The sequence below is a fragment of the Rosa chinensis genome, chromosome 5, assembly GCF_002994745.2.
Source record: "Rosa chinensis cultivar Old Blush chromosome 5, RchiOBHm-V2, whole genome shotgun sequence".
Lineage (NCBI taxonomy): Eukaryota > Viridiplantae > Streptophyta > Magnoliopsida > Rosales > Rosaceae > Rosa > Rosa chinensis.
This window is the reverse complement of record NC_037092.1, coordinates 73,153,268-73,172,366: the sequence shown is the minus strand read 5'-3', so window position 1 is coordinate 73,172,366 and position 19,099 is coordinate 73,153,268. Positions and strand designations below refer to the sequence as shown.

The following is a 19,099-nucleotide window of genomic DNA, read 5'->3' as shown; positions in this document are numbered from 1 at the left end:
TTTATTTTCCAAAGTTGATGTTACAGACTTGGGCTACTCGAGTTGGGGACATTTGGTTATTGTTAATTATGTTCAGTGTTTTGGGTATTAGTTACCATGTGGTGATCAAACTTTTACAAATTTCGGGGACGAATATTTTTTTTTTAAGGGGGGGATATTGTGATATCCCACACCCGATTTTGATTTATTGTCTTTGAGCTAGGTCTTTTATTTAATTATTTCTTATTCTTCTTCTTTCTATTGTGGTATTTTTCCATATATATATATATAGATATTTAATTGTCTATTAGTTAATTGTTCTATTTTATTGTTATGGTTATATGGTTGTCTTTTATTTTGGGAAGATAAGAAGGGGGCAGTGGCCGACTAAAGGAGGGAGGAGGAGACGGGAAAAGGGAGAGGAGAAGAGAAGAAGAAGAAAACAAAAATGAGAAGAGAAGAAGAAGAAAAAAAGAAAGAAAGAAAGAAGAATTAGAGCCAGAGCGAGAGAGAGAGAGAGAGAGAGAGAGAGAGAGAGAGAGAGTTTGGGTTTTTATCAAAGGCTACGAATTGGGTAGTTTGGTTTTGAGGGGAGAGAAGCTAGAGGGTTTAGATTGATTTTAAGAAGCAAAGATGAGCTTTTGAGAGTTGGGTTTTCTAGTTTTGATCAGATTTGTAGAAAGGCAATTAAAAGGGGAGAAAGTTTCGGAAGTGGAGGGCTTTGTTTTGGGTTGTTTACTCTCTATGTTTGCCTTGCTTTACGGTGAGTGACTTCTCTACTTTGTTAATTGTTTTATTTTCATTATATCCACTGCCTTGCTGCTGTTGACATGGCATGTGAGAGTTTGTTTTGATAAAGGGTTATGTTGTGTGTATGATGTTATGCGAACTTACTGAGGTTGTTGATTTTTAGTTTGGGTGCTCTTTATACGATGCTTATCAGTTATATTGTATTGGTACTATGTTGTTTATGCTCTATATCAATTGAACGGTTTTGGGTTTTGGTTTCAGTATAATGATTGTTAAAGGAGCTCTTGGGTTTATTTTTAGCTTTTGAAATCAGTCTTGAACTTGTACTGATTCAATTATTATCCGTTGTTTTGTGTTGTGTGAGTGCTTTCTATCTTCTCTGAAGTAGTGTACTTGTTATTATGTTCTTGTTGGTTTATGCTTTGATTGATAGCACGGTCTTTAGTTGTGAGACTTACTGTCATATAGTTTAGTCTTTGTTATGTGACTTTGGATTGGGACTGGTTCAGTTTTGTTAGTTTTGTCTGTAAGTTTCCCAGATGTTATGTTTTGACTAGCAAGAGTAAGCAAGTGCTCAGTGAACCCTGTTTTGTTTTTCTTCCGGCACTTATTCTTGAGAGGTTAGGCTCTCTGCTAAATCCCGTCTATTTTGCAAATGACAAATTTTAAATCGGCACCAGAGGTTAAAAGAAAGTTATTTCTCTTTGTATGCCCGAGAGTTTGATTGCAGACTCCCTATTAGTTTAAAAGAATTATTTTGGTTCTGTTGGGTTGAGTTTTCAGCCTGTTATTCCTCTTATTTAAAATTGGGAAAGGTAGCTTTTGCTGCTCCTACTTTCAGTACTTGGTCACTACAGTCGAGGCTCACTACTTTAATTGTTTTCAGAATACTTCTTTTCTATCTACTTTTAGTTTGTCATCAATCTTCTGATTTCATGTTTCATCTTTGTTAACTCTTGTCATTGGTATTTGTAATAACTAGCTATAGACGTGGAAATAGTGGTTTTCTATTAAAGTCTACTGCTTCAGGATTTTGTTTACTATATTTGTTAAAGTCTCTTGCTTAGTGTTTACTAGCGTTCTGTTGCTATTTGAGTACACGAGTGGTGATCGGTTTTCGATGATAGTGGTGGAACAATCTCTATAATTGATTTCCCAATTTGTGCGGTGGGAGCACAAAAATTATATATTATTTTAGAATCCTCTAGCCAGTAGGAGAGTGGTACTGGCAATGTGCACATTACTTGTACATACATGTCCATTTGCAAGCATAATTAGCTATAATGAGCCACGCTCATGGTACCACCAGGGGTACCAACGCCCACCATATGAGTGACTGGCGTAAAGACAGTTAGCCGGGTTACCGCCTGAGCCCCGGATCAATCCCAAAGCACCGCCGACGCGCCGCCACGCGCCGTGTCAAGATGGCATCAGAAGCTACTGAAACTGGGAACTGAAGCACCATCAGTCCCACATCGAAAACAAAGAGAAGATCATCCTCTTCCTCACCTATAAAAGGTTCTCTCCTCTCTCCTCATTAATGACGCATTCAATACTTACCTACTGTTACTTTGTCAACATAAATACATTGACTAACTTAGGCATCGGAGAGTTGAAGACCGCCCGGCGCGGTCTCCCTCTGACACCCATTGTATTTTATTTGACAGGTAACGGGAACCACTCACAACAAAGGTATCGATCCGCCCGCCGGATCAGCGTTAACTAAGGTCCAGCTACCGCTAGACTTTTAGACATTAACATTACTATTATGACGTGACCATGTGTGGCACGATCATTTGGGTTGTGGTAACCCATTTTAGCTAACAAGTTTGCAGTGGCATTCCTATTATTATTTTAGTTAATGGGTTTGCAGTGGCATTCCCATATGATAAACTGTGGGTATGCAGTGGCATCTCGAATTGATTTATGAGCTTGCAGTGCCAGCTTGGTTTCTTTCGGTGAATTGTTTTGATCATTGTGTTGATCATGCTTCAAGTGGGAGTGTTTGGTTACTAACCGATTACAGTTCGGTGTTATGTTGTGGGATGGTTTTTCTTATAAAAGTGCGTACTTGGAAAGTGTGTGAATTTTGTTGCTGCATTTGACACTGAGATTGTTTCTTTATCATTCGAGTCATTCACTGAGCGTGTTTTTGCTCACTACTCGTTTATTTGTGTTTGCAGGTCATATTAGATTTCTATTGAGAAGAGTTTGGGCTGAGTATAGTCGAGAGCAGGATTTCTTTATCGTTTTCTTTTGTAAAAACAAAACCATATTGATTTGGTTTGTAAGTACTATTTGGAGTACTTTTTGTGGTTTGGTCGGAAATCTTGTTATAGTAAATTTCTTACTTGCTTTGGTTTAAATTTTGGGCTGGGTCTTTGCAATACCCGATTTTGAACAGTGAAAATTTCAAACCTTCAATTCTTCCTCCACGCTCCAAATTGCTTCAAGAGACTTGGAGGGATTCTTCAGCAAGGAATGGGCTATCCATAATGGTCGGTTTCATCGCCGGAAGTGGCCGAAATCGAGAGAAATCGATGTTGACCCCAAACTGCTAAAGTAAACTTTGGAAGCTCGATTCGCAAAATTCAGATCATGGTTGTACGGAATTGGTAATTATCTCGAGTTGGACAGGACATAGCGGCTTATGGATGAGGAATTCACTCCTATTTGTTTGTTGGGAAGTAACTTTTTTTTCATACCACAATTGCGTGCTTGGCGGAGGGAAGGTTAGAAAATATTGCTCGCATAGTGGGAAGTAGCTTTCTTTTCGTAACACACGGGTTCCAATATATTTTTCCTATGCTCACATTGCTTCTCTTGATTTTTTTTGCTGGTGTACAAATTTCTCCTCTTCCTTTAAGAATATATTGCTCTTTTTTTTCAAGACTTTTTTTAAATCTTTTTTTTCCATGCATTATTGTTATTATTTCCTTAAATTATTATGTTTCTAAAATTGTTATATTTTTAAGGTACATTGCAACTCCAAGGAGATGCACAACAATGCCAGGAACGTATCATTTTTGCAAAGTGCGCAATAGACACTTGTAAACAAGCCTGCCTTCGAGTATTTGGCCACATTAGCAATTCCAGATGCATAGGGTCACCTATGTGTTGTTGCAGCTAATAGAATCAAGGATCAAAACAATAAAGAAATCGACCCGAAAAATAAATTGTTGTTGCATCAATAATTTTACTTTAATTTTGCTTCTTTGCTCGCCTAGGTCAGGTGTGCTAATTTTTTTTCTTTTCTTTTTGTGCGTATTCATGATAGACTATTTCTAAAAAACGAAAATATTTGATTAAAGTCTAACTTAGATTATATTGGCTGGTTAGAGAAATTTTCTTTAAAGATTTATGTTATGTGGATGAAAAATTCAAACGGAGCAATGTTATGTGAACTATCTTTTTTAGATATCACTTGAAACATAAAGTGAGAGACTGTGCCACATCAGTCACGTCATTTAACAAATTTCTTTGATACTTGGGTTGGGTATGAAGATTTTGCTTTAATTAAGATGAGAATAAATTTTTTTTTTTTTTTTTTTGGAGTTGAAGGAGGTCAGATTTTATTTATAATTGAGAAATATCTCAGAGTACAAGCTTTCTAAATAGGAAAAAAGATGCAACAAATGCACCAAAAATACAAGAGAATAGGAATATAGCAATAGCGCATGCGTTATTTTACCACTACGGAATGCTGCCATGTAGTGACATGTAGTGAATTTTGTAGTCGATGGTATGACTACCCATGCAAATCCAACTCATAAAATGACAAAAGTCAATTTGAAGAAGAACAGAGGGCAATCTTCCATCAAAAGATCGAAGCCGGCCAAGGGTGTCAGAACATGACAGTGTTGGCATACGATCCCTTTCGAACAAATACCATAATCCTGGGTCCCCGACCCAATACAAATAAACATCAAGATCCCAAAACCAATGCAATAATCGGAAGGGAGCCCAATAAAAAATTTGTATCACACTTCTGGGTCGGATCCAAGACCCACCCGGATCCCAAATCCGGATCCAGCCCAGACCTATCCACCAAACCCATCACCAAGTATCGCCTAGAGTCCAAAGGCGTTCAAACCTTCCTCCGCCGACGTACCATCCGTCCACCAAACTACCCGGTGGCCTGTCGCCTGCAACATTGTCTGTACCATTTTGTCGACGGAGGTCATCAATTGTCAAGAAGAAGTCAAAGTCACAAGCCACGAACCCACACTTTGGTAGTAGCATCGTAAGGTGATCTGGCCAGCTAAAACCCACTCTGATCGACGACAGCACACACGAACTGCCACCATCCTCACCGATTTTAGTCGGCCCTTTGAGACGACCATGAAAGAAAGGCAAGAGATCCGACCCTCCTGAATCCCACCTTCCACCACCAACAAGATGGACTCTACCACCATCGTCAAAACCTCATCCCAGTCCGCCTTTAATGACCTCCGCCATCGACGAAGGACTGGATACGCCTCTGATCTCGTCATCCTTGGCCGCCGAAGAAGCGAACTAACAACCACTAATCCCCGCTCTCGCAGCCACCAAGCCTGACGCAGAACGCTGCAATGATCTGAATCCCATACCGCTCGGATCCCACTCCACCCGACAACTTCTACCACCCTTCACTGCCGACCCAACACTCTCTTGGCTCTCTGATAAAGCAACACCAGGACCAAGATTCCCCTCAACACACACTGTGCCCACGAACACAACGAAGGCAAACAAGACGAGACTGAAGCCTGAAGAAATCTCCACGAATGGAGAAGGTGTAGGACGTGACAGACGCAAAGATACGCCGCTCCACAAACCCTAGCAGAGCACTAGGTCAGATCTAAAATTTCCAGACTTATAAGATTTTGCTTTTTTGCTAGCCTAAGTCGGGTGTGCCAATTTTTTTTCTCTTCTTTTTGTGCGTACTCATGATGGACTGTTTCTAAAGCACGAAATATTTGATTGAAGTCTAACTTAGATTATATTGGGTGGTTAGAGAAATTTCCTTTAAAGATTTATGTTATGTGGATGAAAAATTCAAACCGAAGAATGTTATGTGAACCATCTTTTTTGCATATCACTTGAAACATAAAGTGAGAGACTGTGCCACATCAGTCACGTCATTTAACAAATTTCTTTAATACATGAGTTGGATATTGTGATAAAACCACATAAAATAAGATGCATGTGGTACCAAAAACGTACTTCATCTAGCATTACTCAAATTTAAAATTAAATAAAATTCTTGTTGCAAAATTGTATTTGGTAATTGGTATAAATATATTTTGTTTGTTTTCTCTGTATAAGCCATGAATCCATACTAATGAAGCCTGCTATCGCCCCTCGTAATTCTCAAGAGTCCTAGAAAGTTCGGTAGAAGAACAAAAAGGACACTTATCATCAGGGGCGAGTATGTACTAGAAACGTCTTGGCTATCCTTATAAATACGCAACCAAGCTTCCCTTCACCAATCAGAATAAGCACAAAAATCTGCCTTGTGACCCAAATTCTCTCAAACTTCATCGTCAAAACAGTTCACAATGTCGCTTATCCCCAATTTCCGACGTAGCACGGTAGCAGCAACATCTTTGACCCCTTTTCCCTCGATCTCTGGGACCCCTTCAAGGATTTTCCATTCCCTTCTTCATCGCTCTCTTTTTTTCCCGAATTTCCTCGCGAAAATTCGGCTTTTGTCAACACTAGGATCGACTGGAAGGAGACCCCGGAAGCCCATGTTTTCAAGGCTGACATTCCGGGGCTGACGAAAGAAGAGATCAAGGTTGAGGTAGAAGACGACAGGGTGCTTCAGATCAGCGGAGAGAGGAAGATAGAGAATAAGGAGGACAAGAACGGCACCTGGCACCGGGTCGAGAGAAGCAGCGGCAAGTTCTCCAGAAGGTTCAGGCTTCCTGAGAATGCCAAGATGGATGAAATCAAGGCTGCTATGGAGAACGGGGTTCTCAGCGTGACTGTTCCAAAGGCGGAGGTGAAAAGGCCTGATGTTAAAGCCATTCAAATCTCTGGTTAAAATTCCAGAAATTAGGATCAATTCTCTCTTACTTGTCGTCCTATAAATATCATTGTGAGTACTTATAAGAGTCGTATATTGTTCTTGGTGTGTATCATTGTCAATGTGTGACCATGTGTCAATGTAATGAATGTATGAATGTGTCTTGTAATATTATGAATTAATAGACTTGAACTTGTTTTGCTAATGTGTCTGTCTTATATTCCTGTGTTTCACCCCATGAATCCAATTGCCTGATCTAATCTCAAACATGATTGTCTAAGCAATCAGAACAGTACTTGAAGAAAAATCACTCCCCCTTTCAATGTGGAAGTGTTTCAAGCTCCATGAATAAAGCAATGGGGTAGGGTTGTCATTCTTGTGAATACCGAATGAAACTGTCAGGCAAACCACATGATCCTATATATCATGGCTTTTCTGATGTAAATGCTGCCTTAAAAGTTTAATGTAATTCCAGTCATGTTTACCTCCTTACCTTGAGTATTTTTTTCTTTCTTTTGGTCTGGAAATTTATCTTACGTATTTGATTTCCTTCAGAGACTATATTCTGTTCTCACAACTTTTATATGGCATTTGAAATCTACAGAGGCTTGTACGAATTTCAGAAAAGCAAACACCAAATGTATAAACTTAATCACTAACAGAATAAATGGACACAGAAGCAGAGACCAAATGAAGCACATTTCTTAGTGGTGTTCCAACTTTCACCAACAGTGTAATATGCTGGGAAATGTTTTACTGATATCTGTTGCTTGCATGTGTGTTCAATGTGTAAGAAATAAATTGGCATGGACAGGAATTACCCTCAGATATATCTAGCAAGTGGCATATCCGTACACCTTTCTACACTCCCTCTTTTTCATATTAGGTTTGTGTGGTGCTAACTAGTGTCTGAAGAGAATTAACAACTGGGAGAAATTAAAAGTCAGGGCAGGATAATAACGAAGTTCAGTTGTACAGCCACTAACTTTTCAATACCAGAGGATATAAGCCGATGCAGCAGCTGGTGTATTTTCCACCACCTTCTTAAGCGCTACCCTGTTCTGTGCCATGACTGCCATCCTTTCCCATTACTTATTGTAAAGAGATCATGACTGAACCTGTACAAATTCTAGGGATGCAGGGATATGAATCTACAATAACCATATTTTGAAATTAAAAATATGAAACTGAAAATAATATTGATTGAAAAAATATCCATTCATTACAACTATCATTTCCATGGAAAGTTTTTGATATGTTGAAGTCGCTGCAGTACGACCTTCTTATCAATACTATCAAGAATGTCCTTCTCAACGTATCCAATCAAGCTATCCCTCATCCATTGATCTTCCATTTGATTGTGTAACTGATTCTTCAACAAATTCACAGCAGAAAACAGTCTTTCTACCCTGGGAGTTGCAACTGGTAAAATTAGAGACAATGTCAACAGCAAGTAAACTAATGGGTAAACCTGATATTTTCCTGTCTCAACCAATTTTTCAGCAAGATCAGAAATTCCTTTCAAGGTTGAAAATCCAATGCTGGAACGCATGTCCAAAATGTATTTCTCAAGCTGGTCTTCAAGTATCATAAAGTCAGTTGTGGAAAAGTCATTTGGATAATATCGAGCAAGTTGAATCAACTTTAGTTTGTCAAAAGCAGAGAATGAATCACTTGGATCTAAACATGCCACACAAAGAAGCAACTCAGTATTCATCTCAGTGAATTGATTGTTTAACTCCTGAAGTTGCAGATCTATAACATTGTAGAACAACTCAACACAATAATGATGCTTGTTTGTGATCACTTGAGCTTTATGCCTTGGCCGCCCTTGAGTTAGAAACATACCATCCATCTTAAGAACTTCAATATGATGTTTGTCACAGAAACTAGAAACTTGATCAAGTAAAGAATCCCAACAACTCTCCCTCATCATCTTCAGTTGCTTTTTGCATATTTGTACCAAGTTCAGGATGTTTAGAATATCTTGATCTTTTCTTTGAAATGCTTGTGAAAAATCATCTGTGATTCCCAAAATCATTACCATCATATGTAAGCAAAAAATAAAATTGAAAGATTGGAGGGAATCCAATAGAATTTCTGCTTTATACTTCTGCTCAGAATCTGATCCAACCTCTGCTATCATCTCAAGCACATCTATCACGGATGAGAACACAGTACGCAAGCTTGATAAAGTCTCAAAATTTGAGCTTTCCTCATTTAGACCTTGTCCTCTTAAAAACTCACCAGTATTAAATGCTTCAAGAACTAACACACCGTGTTTCTTCCGAAGTGTATCACGACATTGAACAAAGGTTCCAACCACCTTCACTACATTAGCAACTGCAGTAAAGAGACCCATGATTTTCTTTGTGATTCTTCGCCACATCTATGAGAACTGAATGAAGATCATGAGTAAAGCTATGAACATAAAATGCACACTTATTCTCCTTCATAATAAGTGTCTTAAGACTATTGAACTCACAATGCATATTACTTGTCCCAACGTAAGTTTGTCCCCGCAACCTAGACATGATTAATCCATGACTAGAAAAAAAGTCATCAACAGCCACCTTGAGGGAGAGAGCAGTAGCATTGGTAACATGCACCATACCTAAATATCGCTCAATTACAGTACCCTTGTCCACAAAACGTAATATAATAGCCATTTGATTCATTGAAGAAATGTCAAGGAATTCATTAATAAGAATGGAAAATAGTGAATCGCTGATATCTCTAGTAATTGTATTGACGATTTCAGTTGAAATAGCACTTACAATGTCCTTCTGAATATCACATGATGTCACCTTCAGAGTCTCAGGAGAATTTCTTTATGCAGCAGCTTTTATATCTGTACTATGATCATATAGAAATCTCAAAAGTCCAACAACACTTCCTTGGTCATTTGAAGTTTCATATTCATCATGTCCACAGAATAGAAGACCTTGTCGCATAAGAAACTTAACACAATCAATTGATGCACCCAAAAGTGTTTGACAATCACTTCGAGCTTGGTTTTGGTCTAATAAGGCTTCAAAATTTATCCTAGCTTTGTTGTGGGAACTATTAGGTCCTCCAACATGACCTTGTAAACCTTCTTTCTTCTTCCAATTCGAAAACCCTTTGCGAACGAATGCATCACTGCCTGTTTGTTCTCCAATATCAGGTTTGAAGAGATAACAACAGAGACAAAAGGCAGCATCTTTCTCAATGCTATATTCCAACCAAGTAGGAAATTCATCAAACCAAGCCGGATTGAACCGTCTTTCTGAGTTTCCTGCCAGAGTCTTCTTGGGAAACTTATAGTCTCGAGGCTGACAAGGACCTTTTTGTATGTATGCCATTCGAACCTGTTCACGGACATTAGGATGATAATTCCAAATTCGAGGACGCAGGCCCGGATCAGTGGGGAGATCTTCCAAGTTTATACCCAAGGTAGCTTCTTTTTGAACTGTTATTTACTTTCTTTGGAGCTGATGATGACTCTGTCAACTCATGCGTTGATTTTCTTTTGAAATAACTCTCCATGGCCGTTCTGTTTCAAAATGCAAACTAGTTCAATTACAAATATGTACATCATTAAAACCCCTATAATTTATTCTCTAAATCGAAGAAACACAGTCCACATCATGGAATAGAAGTAGACACACGAAATTTACATTCTTAGTTTTAACAATTAAGATATCCCTAATCAAACCAAAGCTAGTTTTACTTAGTCTTTTATAGTTAAAACAATTCCTGTATTCCTTAGCCATCAAATGATCATTTAAATTAACAAAAATATACATGCAGATCACACCAGGGATAAGAATTCCTGAATCACTTTAATTGACAAAATTCATCAAACTATTATATGCATTAAGATACACTGCAAAATAATCACTCAAACTAACAGAACCGCTATAAAAGCTTAATAAAACACTATAAACTTCAAAAGCTGGAGAAGTTTTATACCTCTGGGGAGATTGAGAGAGCAACAAAAGCGAAGAACTGAAGAGGTGTTAATGGTTGAGAGATCGGTAGGCGTTCTTATGATTGAGGAAGGAGTTTGAGAAGTGGAAGGGTTTCAACTTTCAAAGAGTTTCGAGTCTTCTGACGCCTCAGAGTGAGAAAAGGAGGGAAAGGGGAAGAAGAAACAAAGTGAAAACGCCAAACGGGATTAGGGATTTGAGGGCATTTTTTTTCTACCAGTGAAGAGTACATACACACGTCCGAAAATAAAAATGTACAAAATCCCATATATTAAGGTATGTACTTATCAATTAACAATGAGACTAGCTCTTGTGGTGGACAAACTCTTACAATTCTAGACAATTGTTTGACTATTGAAACGGGATCAAAGAGGATTCTCTTGCCTAAATCAATTTAACACATTCATTCAAATTATCTTGACATACATTACTGTGTCGTGATTCATATCATTAATTTTATATTATCTCAACAAAAATATCAATCATCTCAGGGTGATTCCCATTATTTAACGGTACAATTGTACCAACTAAATAAATGGACGATTGTTCCCTATTGCCCAAAAAAAAAAGAAGTAATTATTGGAGGCATTTCATTTGCTAAGATAAAAAATAATGGAGTAAATTTCTTTTATGGAGATGAATAGACAAACTTAAAGGATAATTTAGAAATGAACGCTTTCATGATGATACAACAATACTATACACGTTAGAGTAGGAAAAAAACTCTAGCCACCTAAGACCAGAAGTCGTCTTTCTACAAATTGCTCACGTCCGACGGCGACCATATGTCTGGGCCGGCCCCTGGCCTCCCCGATGTTGTGTGGCTTGTTACCAGACGGGAGTTGTAATACTAGTGCTCGGAGGAACTCGAAAGGGAGTTGCAATCGAAGTTTGATGGAATCGCTCGGTGTCGGGATCCGGTGCGTTTTCTTTGGTATTGGGTCATTGTCACATCTTCTAAATGGCTCGGTTTTCATCGCTCCTTTGGCATCACCGGCTTGTGAGGACTGTCATGGCATTGGATGCTCTGGTGTTTCAACCCGGTTTGGGTTCGGATCTTCTGACGTTTTTCCTACGTTTGTGACTTTTGGATCATCGACGACGTCTAGGCTTTGATGGTGGAGTTGCGAATCCTGGTTGGCGGCAGCGGTAGCACCCTAATGGGGCTATGCTGCTGGTGTACTATGGCTTGTTCAGAGGAGACGTGACTGGGCTTGGGGTTTGGGCCACTTTTGTTAAAGTTTGGGCGTGGACTCTCTTTATGGGCTCCCATTGGCTGAGCCGCTGTTTTAGTTTATTCATTTTGATTGCAATAATTCCCTACTTTGTTATGGAGCTATGCTTCTAGATTTTTAGTGAGCGTCATCGAGTCTAGTTAACTTTGCCTATTTACTATGTAGTAGTTAATAGTCTATAAGCTCTCTTTATGAGTATGGAACCGTCAAATAATTGAACCTAATCTATGTATCACTATGCTACTATCACAAACTCTTTATCAACCCCATCTCGGTAGAAGGAGGATATGTAATGACCATTTCTAGCTTGAATTATTAATATATCAATATGATATTCATTCAAAAATAAACGTTAGAGTAGATAAAAATGAGCTCTAGAGGTTACATCCAAATTAATTTAGACAAAAATACCAATCATCTTGCAGCGAAAACTTCGAAGATAAGATAGTGAAGCAGCGATACATTACCCGTTACAAAAACAATCATTATAAAATTCCTGGGAATAGTAATCATCTTGGCTAACTACTAATAAGTAATACCTAAGGTGATCACGTTTTTTTTTTTGAGTAAATACGTAAGGTGATCACCTTTGGAGGGGCTAAAACAAGGAAAAATAAATCAATAAATAAAAAAATAGTGACCAAATTCGGGGTGTAGTGATCAAATTCTTGGGTGTAGTTAGAAACACTAGTTAGAAACACCATGACCAATTGGTCCAAAACATTGAGCCGTTGATAGCTAACCGCCTCACTAGGCCCGCCCAATGTGAAGAAACTACCAGAACCTCCAAAGTGCTTCTACTCGAAGCAAAGCACTTTAACTTCCCCTGTCCGCTCCTCAAACTACTCCCCAGCACTTGCTCACTTGCTCCCCCCTGTTTCGCTTTGATTTCTCAGTCCATCTTCAATTCCAACCAAAAACCCAGTTCAACAAACATGTCAATCATCCCAATCAACGAGCGACGAAGCAGTGACGTCGATCCCTGGGCTCTCGACCTCTGGGACCCATTCCTGGATTTCCCATTATTCCCTTCTTCACTCTCCAACGTTTTCCATGAGCTCAATCCGGGTTTTCCCTCGGTGAATTCCCGGCTCGATTGGAGCGAGACCCGCAACGTCCACGTTCTTAAGGCAGCTCTTCCTGCGTTTGCCAACGAAGACGTGCTTGTTGAGCTTCAAGACGACCGAGTGCTTCAGATTAGCACAGACAGCGGTAGCTTCATGACCAAGATTAAGCTCCCGGAGAACGCCAAGATTGAGGAGCTCAAGGCCTTTATGAGCAATGGGGTTGTTACTGTCACTGTTCCTAAGGGGGAGGCTGACAGGCCCAATGTCAGAGCCATTGAAATTTCTGGGGAAGATTAAGGTGATAAGGTGATTCCCTGGGTAGAATAAGATATGGGTAATAAAGTTTTATGTAGAATGTCAATAAAGTTTGTGTCTTTATGGATTTAGATTGTATATCTCGGTGTGAGTATGTGTTGCTTAGATGTGCTATGTAAGTCTGAAATTGTAGTAATATGCGAAGATTAAGGTCCAGTTCTGGGTGAAATAAGATTAGTTTGACACTGGTTGACGAATGTGAGTAAAGTTTGTGTCTTTATATGTGTTTGTGTTTCGCCAGTTTGTAATGCTTCAATGAACTTATATAATGTGAAATTGGATTTCTCTTCAAGTACTGCTTTTATACTATGAAACTTGCAGCTACTGATATTCTTTGTGCTTCTAAACGTAATGCGGAACTGTATTAATATGCCAAGATTATCTGGCTAAAATATGATATGGATGACATCAGTTTTGTGTTTTTATGTATCTTGGCACATTTAGCATGAAACTGTATTAAAGTACTGCTTGAATACTGTACTATACTATAAGTTTTGTAGTATACTTAGGTATGAGTTTGTAATGCTTAGTGTGAAATTATATCAGTATGTGAAGATTAAACTTTATTGACATTAGATTCGTCTTCGAGTACCGTTTGTATGCTATGAAAGTTGCAATTACTGATTTCATATCTTTGTGCTTAGCTAAAGGTAGTGTGGTATTTAGCATGAAATTGTATATAATTTACCAAGGTTATGATCTAATTCAGGCTAACATAAGATACCGATATGATCAAGTTTGTGTTTTTATGTGTTTGAGTATGCTTCGCGAATAGAATGCTTCCCTTCATTGTCTGCTATGAAATTGGAGTTGTCTTGACGTAAACTTGAAATTGCTGATTTAGAGATGAATGTAATATAGTATCTTCAATAGCATTTATGCAATTAGAATGATAAAATAAGGTCCACCAAATCATTCAAGGAATTGTAGGAAGAACCACCCTGCTTCATACTGGATTCAATTTTCTCCCTCAATTCTTTTGCTCTTTCCCTTATCAGCCCTCCTTCTTTACCCACCATAAGCCTTCTTATAGCCCCCTCTATTTCTCCTCTGTTCATGTCATTCTCCCATTCTAACCCTACTCCCCAAACTTGGGTCAAGTACCTTGCATTCACTCGCTGGTCCCCAAAATAAGGTTGGCATATCAACGGAACTCCTTCAGAGATACTCTCAATGGTTGAATTCCAACCACAGTGACTCCAAAACCCTCCAACTGCAGTGTGTGCCAAGACTTCCTTTTGGGGTGCCCATTTTACTATGCAACCCCTGTCTCCAACAGCTTGGTGGAAACCTTCTGGCAGTGCTGTGGAGTCCGTTCGGACCACCCACAAGAAAGGCTGCTCACTGTTGGAGAGACCCCATGCCATTTCAACTAGGTCTTTATTGTCCATGGAAGCTACGCTTCCGAGGCTTATATAGATGACAGAGTTGTGTGATTGTTTGTCAAGCCATGGAATGCAACTCTGGTCCTCTTTCAACAAGCTGATGGATATGGCCGGAACAGTTTTGTTGAGAGGGCCGATAGGGAACAACGGAAGTTGGTATTCGTGCTGGATCTTTGTCAATGTTGATTGCTCGAGACAATCCATGGTGTTCCAGATGATGGCTGAAGATGACCTTCGATCAAGGGCTTTTGCTATCAGTTGTAGCAAATTTCTGAAATATGTGAAGGTTAGGTCCTTAAATCTGAGTGGTTCAAGTCCTGATACTAGTTCCAACATCATAGAATCTGCATTTGTATAGGTAAAGCCTCAGAGTTCTTAAGGTTCATGTCAAAGTTATGCATGAGAAGTAGAGAATAACAGAACGCAATCTCACCCAAAAGGAGAGAAGGAAAAAAAAAAAAAAAAAACTGTATGTCAATACAGGATTCAGAAAGTTGAAAGATGTCTAATTGTTGCACACCTTGAAGGGGAATGTAACCATCGTTTTGGAGCCTAGGAATTGCGAGGTAACTTAGCGTCTTTGCTGCACTGCTAGTACATAATATGATACTAGGAATCCTTAGATAATTGGCCACCTCTTCTGCAAAGTACATATATTCATCATAGATGATGCAAGCAATCTTATTGTGTTGGTCCTCTTTCTCCATTATCCTAGCCAACGATTCCCGGAGATGTCCTTTGCAGTTGGTGTTGAAACCTGATATCACGGCTATAAAGTTGTGGGCAGATATATTTTGCTCACATATGCCATTGGACAACTCTAAAAAGTCGAAATGAGGGTAGTTCAGCGGGTTGGGAAAGTTTAACTGGGTATGAGCGATTGTGATGCGAAAGCCTTTGGAATGAAGGATAGTGCCCAGATGAAGCATTGGGGTTATGTGGCCTTGAAAAGGCAGAGGAACCAGCACCACTCTGCGGCATCTCTCTTGTTGATATTCCATCTAGCACTGAGAAAGGTTTGCTCAACAGAGAAATAAGGTATTTTTCTGTTTTGGTCAGGTGAGTTGGAATTGCATTGTTTTGTGGTTTATATAGACAAGGATACCTTAAAAGCTTGAAGTCAATGCTCTCTGAGAAGCAAAATTGTTTGTTTAATTTGGAAAGTTGGAATACTTTCAATTTCCTGGAAATGTATTATGTTTATCTAGTCCTTATTCAAAATGGCTTGAAAATAAGATCAGTATAGACTTTTGGGACTCGGTTTTGGGAAGGAAATATCGTAGCTGAGAGCTGATGATAATATATAAATTGGTTTTAGTTAAGACTCACCGCGAGCTTTGAAAGAGTCACAAAAGTTTCTGGCTTGATTACCAAGTAATAGGGAAACTTCTTGTGCTTCAGTACGGAAATAAAGTGGAAGTCAAAAGTGAAATGCATAACATATTCTTATCGTATTGTTGTTCTTTTTTGTGTTGATTATGCACTTGAACAAAGGCACAAAGCCTTTCTGCTTCTCGAGAATGGTAGTGGAAATTGATGGGTCAGTCCCTCCTTAATTGGAGCTGAGAAACCATGTGGTGAATTACACATGAAGAAAGCATGAGAAACTATTGCTTTGGTGACCCATTAATTGAAGAAGGCTATAGCTACATGGTAGAGCTATTTAGGTTAAAGATGAGAAACAATTGTAGTACAAGATGGTGGTTGGAGTTTTTGTCATGAATTGATTAAGGAAACATGCAATTAATGTTAGCACGCAAACATAGAAACGTAAGAAATGGAAAAGCATGACTGTGCTTTACGAATATGAAGATGGTGCTTGATGAGCTCGTTGCCAGACAGCTAGCTGGGAATGGGTGGTGTCATTAAGCGACTCAGCTCCTCAAGGCGTTTTCACACTGAGCACTGTAAAAGACAGCATGTTCAATGAAGAAGCAAGGAGGAAGGAGCAAGAAATATTGACGGAGCCAGAAGCCCTCATCACCAACAACGTGGAAGCAAATGAAAATTCCACAGCCGAGTCAAAAAAGGAAGACCGGTCTGTGGTGAAAAAGGCCACATGAAGAGGGATTGCAGGAGGCTCATGAGAAAGCAAGCTGAGAAAGGTGGTGCCAGAGACACAGCCTGTACTACCTCATACGGACATCTCAAGATACATGTTGGATCGTCGATTCCGGCGCATCGTTTCATGTAACCTCACGGAAGGAGTTCTTTACATCCTACAACACTGGAGATTTCGATAATGTCAGGATGGGAAATGATAAGTTGTCCAATTAAGATCGTGGGAAGAGGAGATATTTCCCTTGAAACTAACAGAGGCTGCTGCCTGGTTCCTAACGTGACACATGTTCCAGACATGCGTCTCAACTTGATCTCCACAGGAGTACTTGATGATGAAGGCTGCAGAAATGTCTTTGGTGATGGAAACTGGAAGCTCGTATAATCGTCTTCCCCTGTCCACTCCTCAAACTACTTTCCAGCACTTGCTCACTTGCTCTCCCCTGTTTCGCTTTGATTTCTCAGTCCATCTTCAATTTCAACCATAACCCAGTTCGATAAACATGTCAATCATCCCAATCAACGAGCGACAAAGCAGTGAGCCAGTGACTTCGATCCCTGCGCCTTCGACCTCTGGGACGCAATCCCATTATTCCCTTATCCACTCTCCAACGTTTTCCATGAACTCAATCCAGGTTTTTCCTCAGTGAATTCCCGGCTCGATTGGAGCGAGACCCGAAATGTCCACGTTCTTAAGGCAGCTCTTCCTGCGTTTGAGAACGGAGACGTTCTTGTTGAGCTTCAAGACGAGCGAGTGCTTCAGATTAGTACATGTTGGTTTTTGGCTTAAATTAATAAGCCCATCAATTATCTTTTGGACTAAGCCCACATGATTAACCTAATTCTATTAGCTAGGTTTTGGAGTATGCCTCATGCACATATAAATATATGTTTTCTGTCACCAATTAAGGTGTGAGAGAGAAAAGAAAAAGCCGAACTTTTTAGTTTTAGGGTTCTATAGAAAATTACCTTTTGCCTTGTTACTTTTGTTCTTGTGAGTGACAATATATTTGAGGTAGTTGTTCTTCTATTTGGTCTTTCTCTTTCTGTGAGTGTATTCGGGTGTAATCGAGTTTTGGGTTTGAGTGCTAAACACCTTGTAATCTCCTTTTGATATTAGTGAAATCTCCTCACCGTTTCCGCCCGTGGATGTAACCATTTGATTTTGGGGTGAACCACGTAAATCTTTGGTCTTCTGGATTTTTTCTATTAATTTATTTTTTCATATTTCTGATACTTCATACCTATTTAACGCTTCCGCACAACAGCACAGACAGCGGTAGCTTCATGACCAAGATTAAGCTCCCTGAGAAAGCCAAGATTGAGGAGCTCAAGGCCTTTATGAGTAATGGGGTTGTTACAGTCATTATTCCTAATGTGGAGGCTGACAGGCCCAATGTCAGAGCCATTGAAATTTCTGGCAAAGATTAAGGTGATAAGGTGATTCTCTAGTAGAATAAGATATGGGTGATAGAGTTTTATCACTCTACGTAGAATGTCAATCAAGTTTGTGTCTTTATCGGTCTAGATTGTATATCTCTGTGTGAGTATGTGTCGCTTAGATGTGCTATGTAAGTCTGAAATTGTAGTAATATGCGAAGATTAAGGTCCAGTTCGGGTGAAATGAGATTAGTCTGACACTGGTTGATGAATGTGATTAAAGTTTGTGTCTTTATATGTGTTTGTATGGCGCCAGTTTGTAATGCTTCAATGAACTTTTATAATGTGAAATTAGATTTGTCTTCAAGTACTGCTTGTATACTATGAAACTTGCAGTTACTGTTATTCTTTGTGCTTCTAAACGTAATGCGGTATGTAGTATGAAACTGTATTAATGTGCCAAGATTGTTGGCTGCAATGTGATATGAATAACATCAGGTTTGCGTTTTTATGTGTTTGACGCGTATGGTTCGAGATTGTAATGCTTCACTGAACTTGAATAATGTACAGTCTACTATAAGTTTTGTAGTATACGTCGGTGTGAATTTGTAATGGTTAGTGCTAAATTGTATCATTATGGGAAGATTAATAAGATAAAGGTCGCCAAATAGATATGGGTTACACTGCTTGATGTCAGAATGTGAGTGAAATTTGTGTCTTTATCTGTTTAACATATACGGTGCGAGTTTGTAATGGGTCAATAATTTATATAATGCGCTATCTAGCATGAAATTGGATCGTCTCTGAATACGATTTGTATACTATGAAAGTTGAAATTACTGATTTCATATCTCTGTGCTTAGCTAAAGGTAATGTGGTAGATAGCATGAAATTGTATATAATTTGCCAAGATTATGATCTAATTCAGGCCAACATAACATACCTATAAGAT

At 39.1% G+C, this 19,099-nt stretch overlaps 4 protein-coding genes and 1 pseudogene across 4 annotated transcripts; 2 read left to right on the top strand and 3 right to left on the bottom strand.

Annotated features, from left to right (window-relative positions):
- The first annotated feature begins 6,251 nt into the window (after positions 1 to 6,251).
- Positions 6,252 to 6,941, top strand: LOC112168173 (annotated as a pseudogene).
- A 941-nt stretch (positions 6,942 to 7,882) lies between these two features.
- On the bottom strand, positions 7,883 to 10,931 carry LOC112168172. Its single transcript, XM_024305292.2, has 2 exons — positions 10,691 to 10,931; positions 7,883 to 10,271 (listed from the first exon to the last, which is right to left on the bottom strand). Exon 2 carries the CDS (start codon positions 9,123 to 9,125, stop codon positions 7,968 to 7,970), a length of 1,158 nt encoding a protein of 385 aa, XP_024161060.1. The 5' UTR covers positions 9,126 to 10,271; positions 10,691 to 10,931; the 3' UTR covers positions 7,883 to 7,967.
- LOC112164014 lies at positions 9,568 to 10,264 on the bottom strand. The gene is made up of 2 exons (XM_024300259.1): positions 10,199 to 10,264; positions 9,568 to 10,086 (listed from the first exon to the last, which is right to left on the bottom strand). Exons 1-2 carry the CDS (start codon positions 10,262 to 10,264, stop codon positions 9,568 to 9,570), a joined length of 585 nt encoding a protein of 194 aa, XP_024156027.1.
- Positions 10,932 to 12,757: 1,826 nt separating the features above from the next.
- Positions 12,758 to 13,616, top strand: LOC112165791 (18.2 kDa class I heat shock protein). The gene has a single exon (XM_024302452.2). The coding sequence runs from the start codon at positions 12,878 to 12,880 to the stop codon at positions 13,304 to 13,306; it is 429 nt and encodes a 142-aa protein (XP_024158220.1). The 5' UTR covers positions 12,758 to 12,877; the 3' UTR covers positions 13,307 to 13,616.
- A 429-nt stretch (positions 13,617 to 14,045) lies between these two features.
- LOC112167273 (UDP-glucose iridoid glucosyltransferase-like) lies at positions 14,046 to 15,793 on the bottom strand. The gene is made up of 2 exons (XM_024304275.2): positions 15,230 to 15,793; positions 14,046 to 15,053 (listed from the first exon to the last, which is right to left on the bottom strand). Exons 1-2 carry the CDS (start codon positions 15,708 to 15,710, stop codon positions 14,209 to 14,211), a joined length of 1,326 nt encoding a protein of 441 aa, XP_024160043.1. The 5' UTR covers positions 15,711 to 15,793; the 3' UTR covers positions 14,046 to 14,208.
- Between the last annotated feature and the right edge of the window lie 3,306 nt (positions 15,794 to 19,099).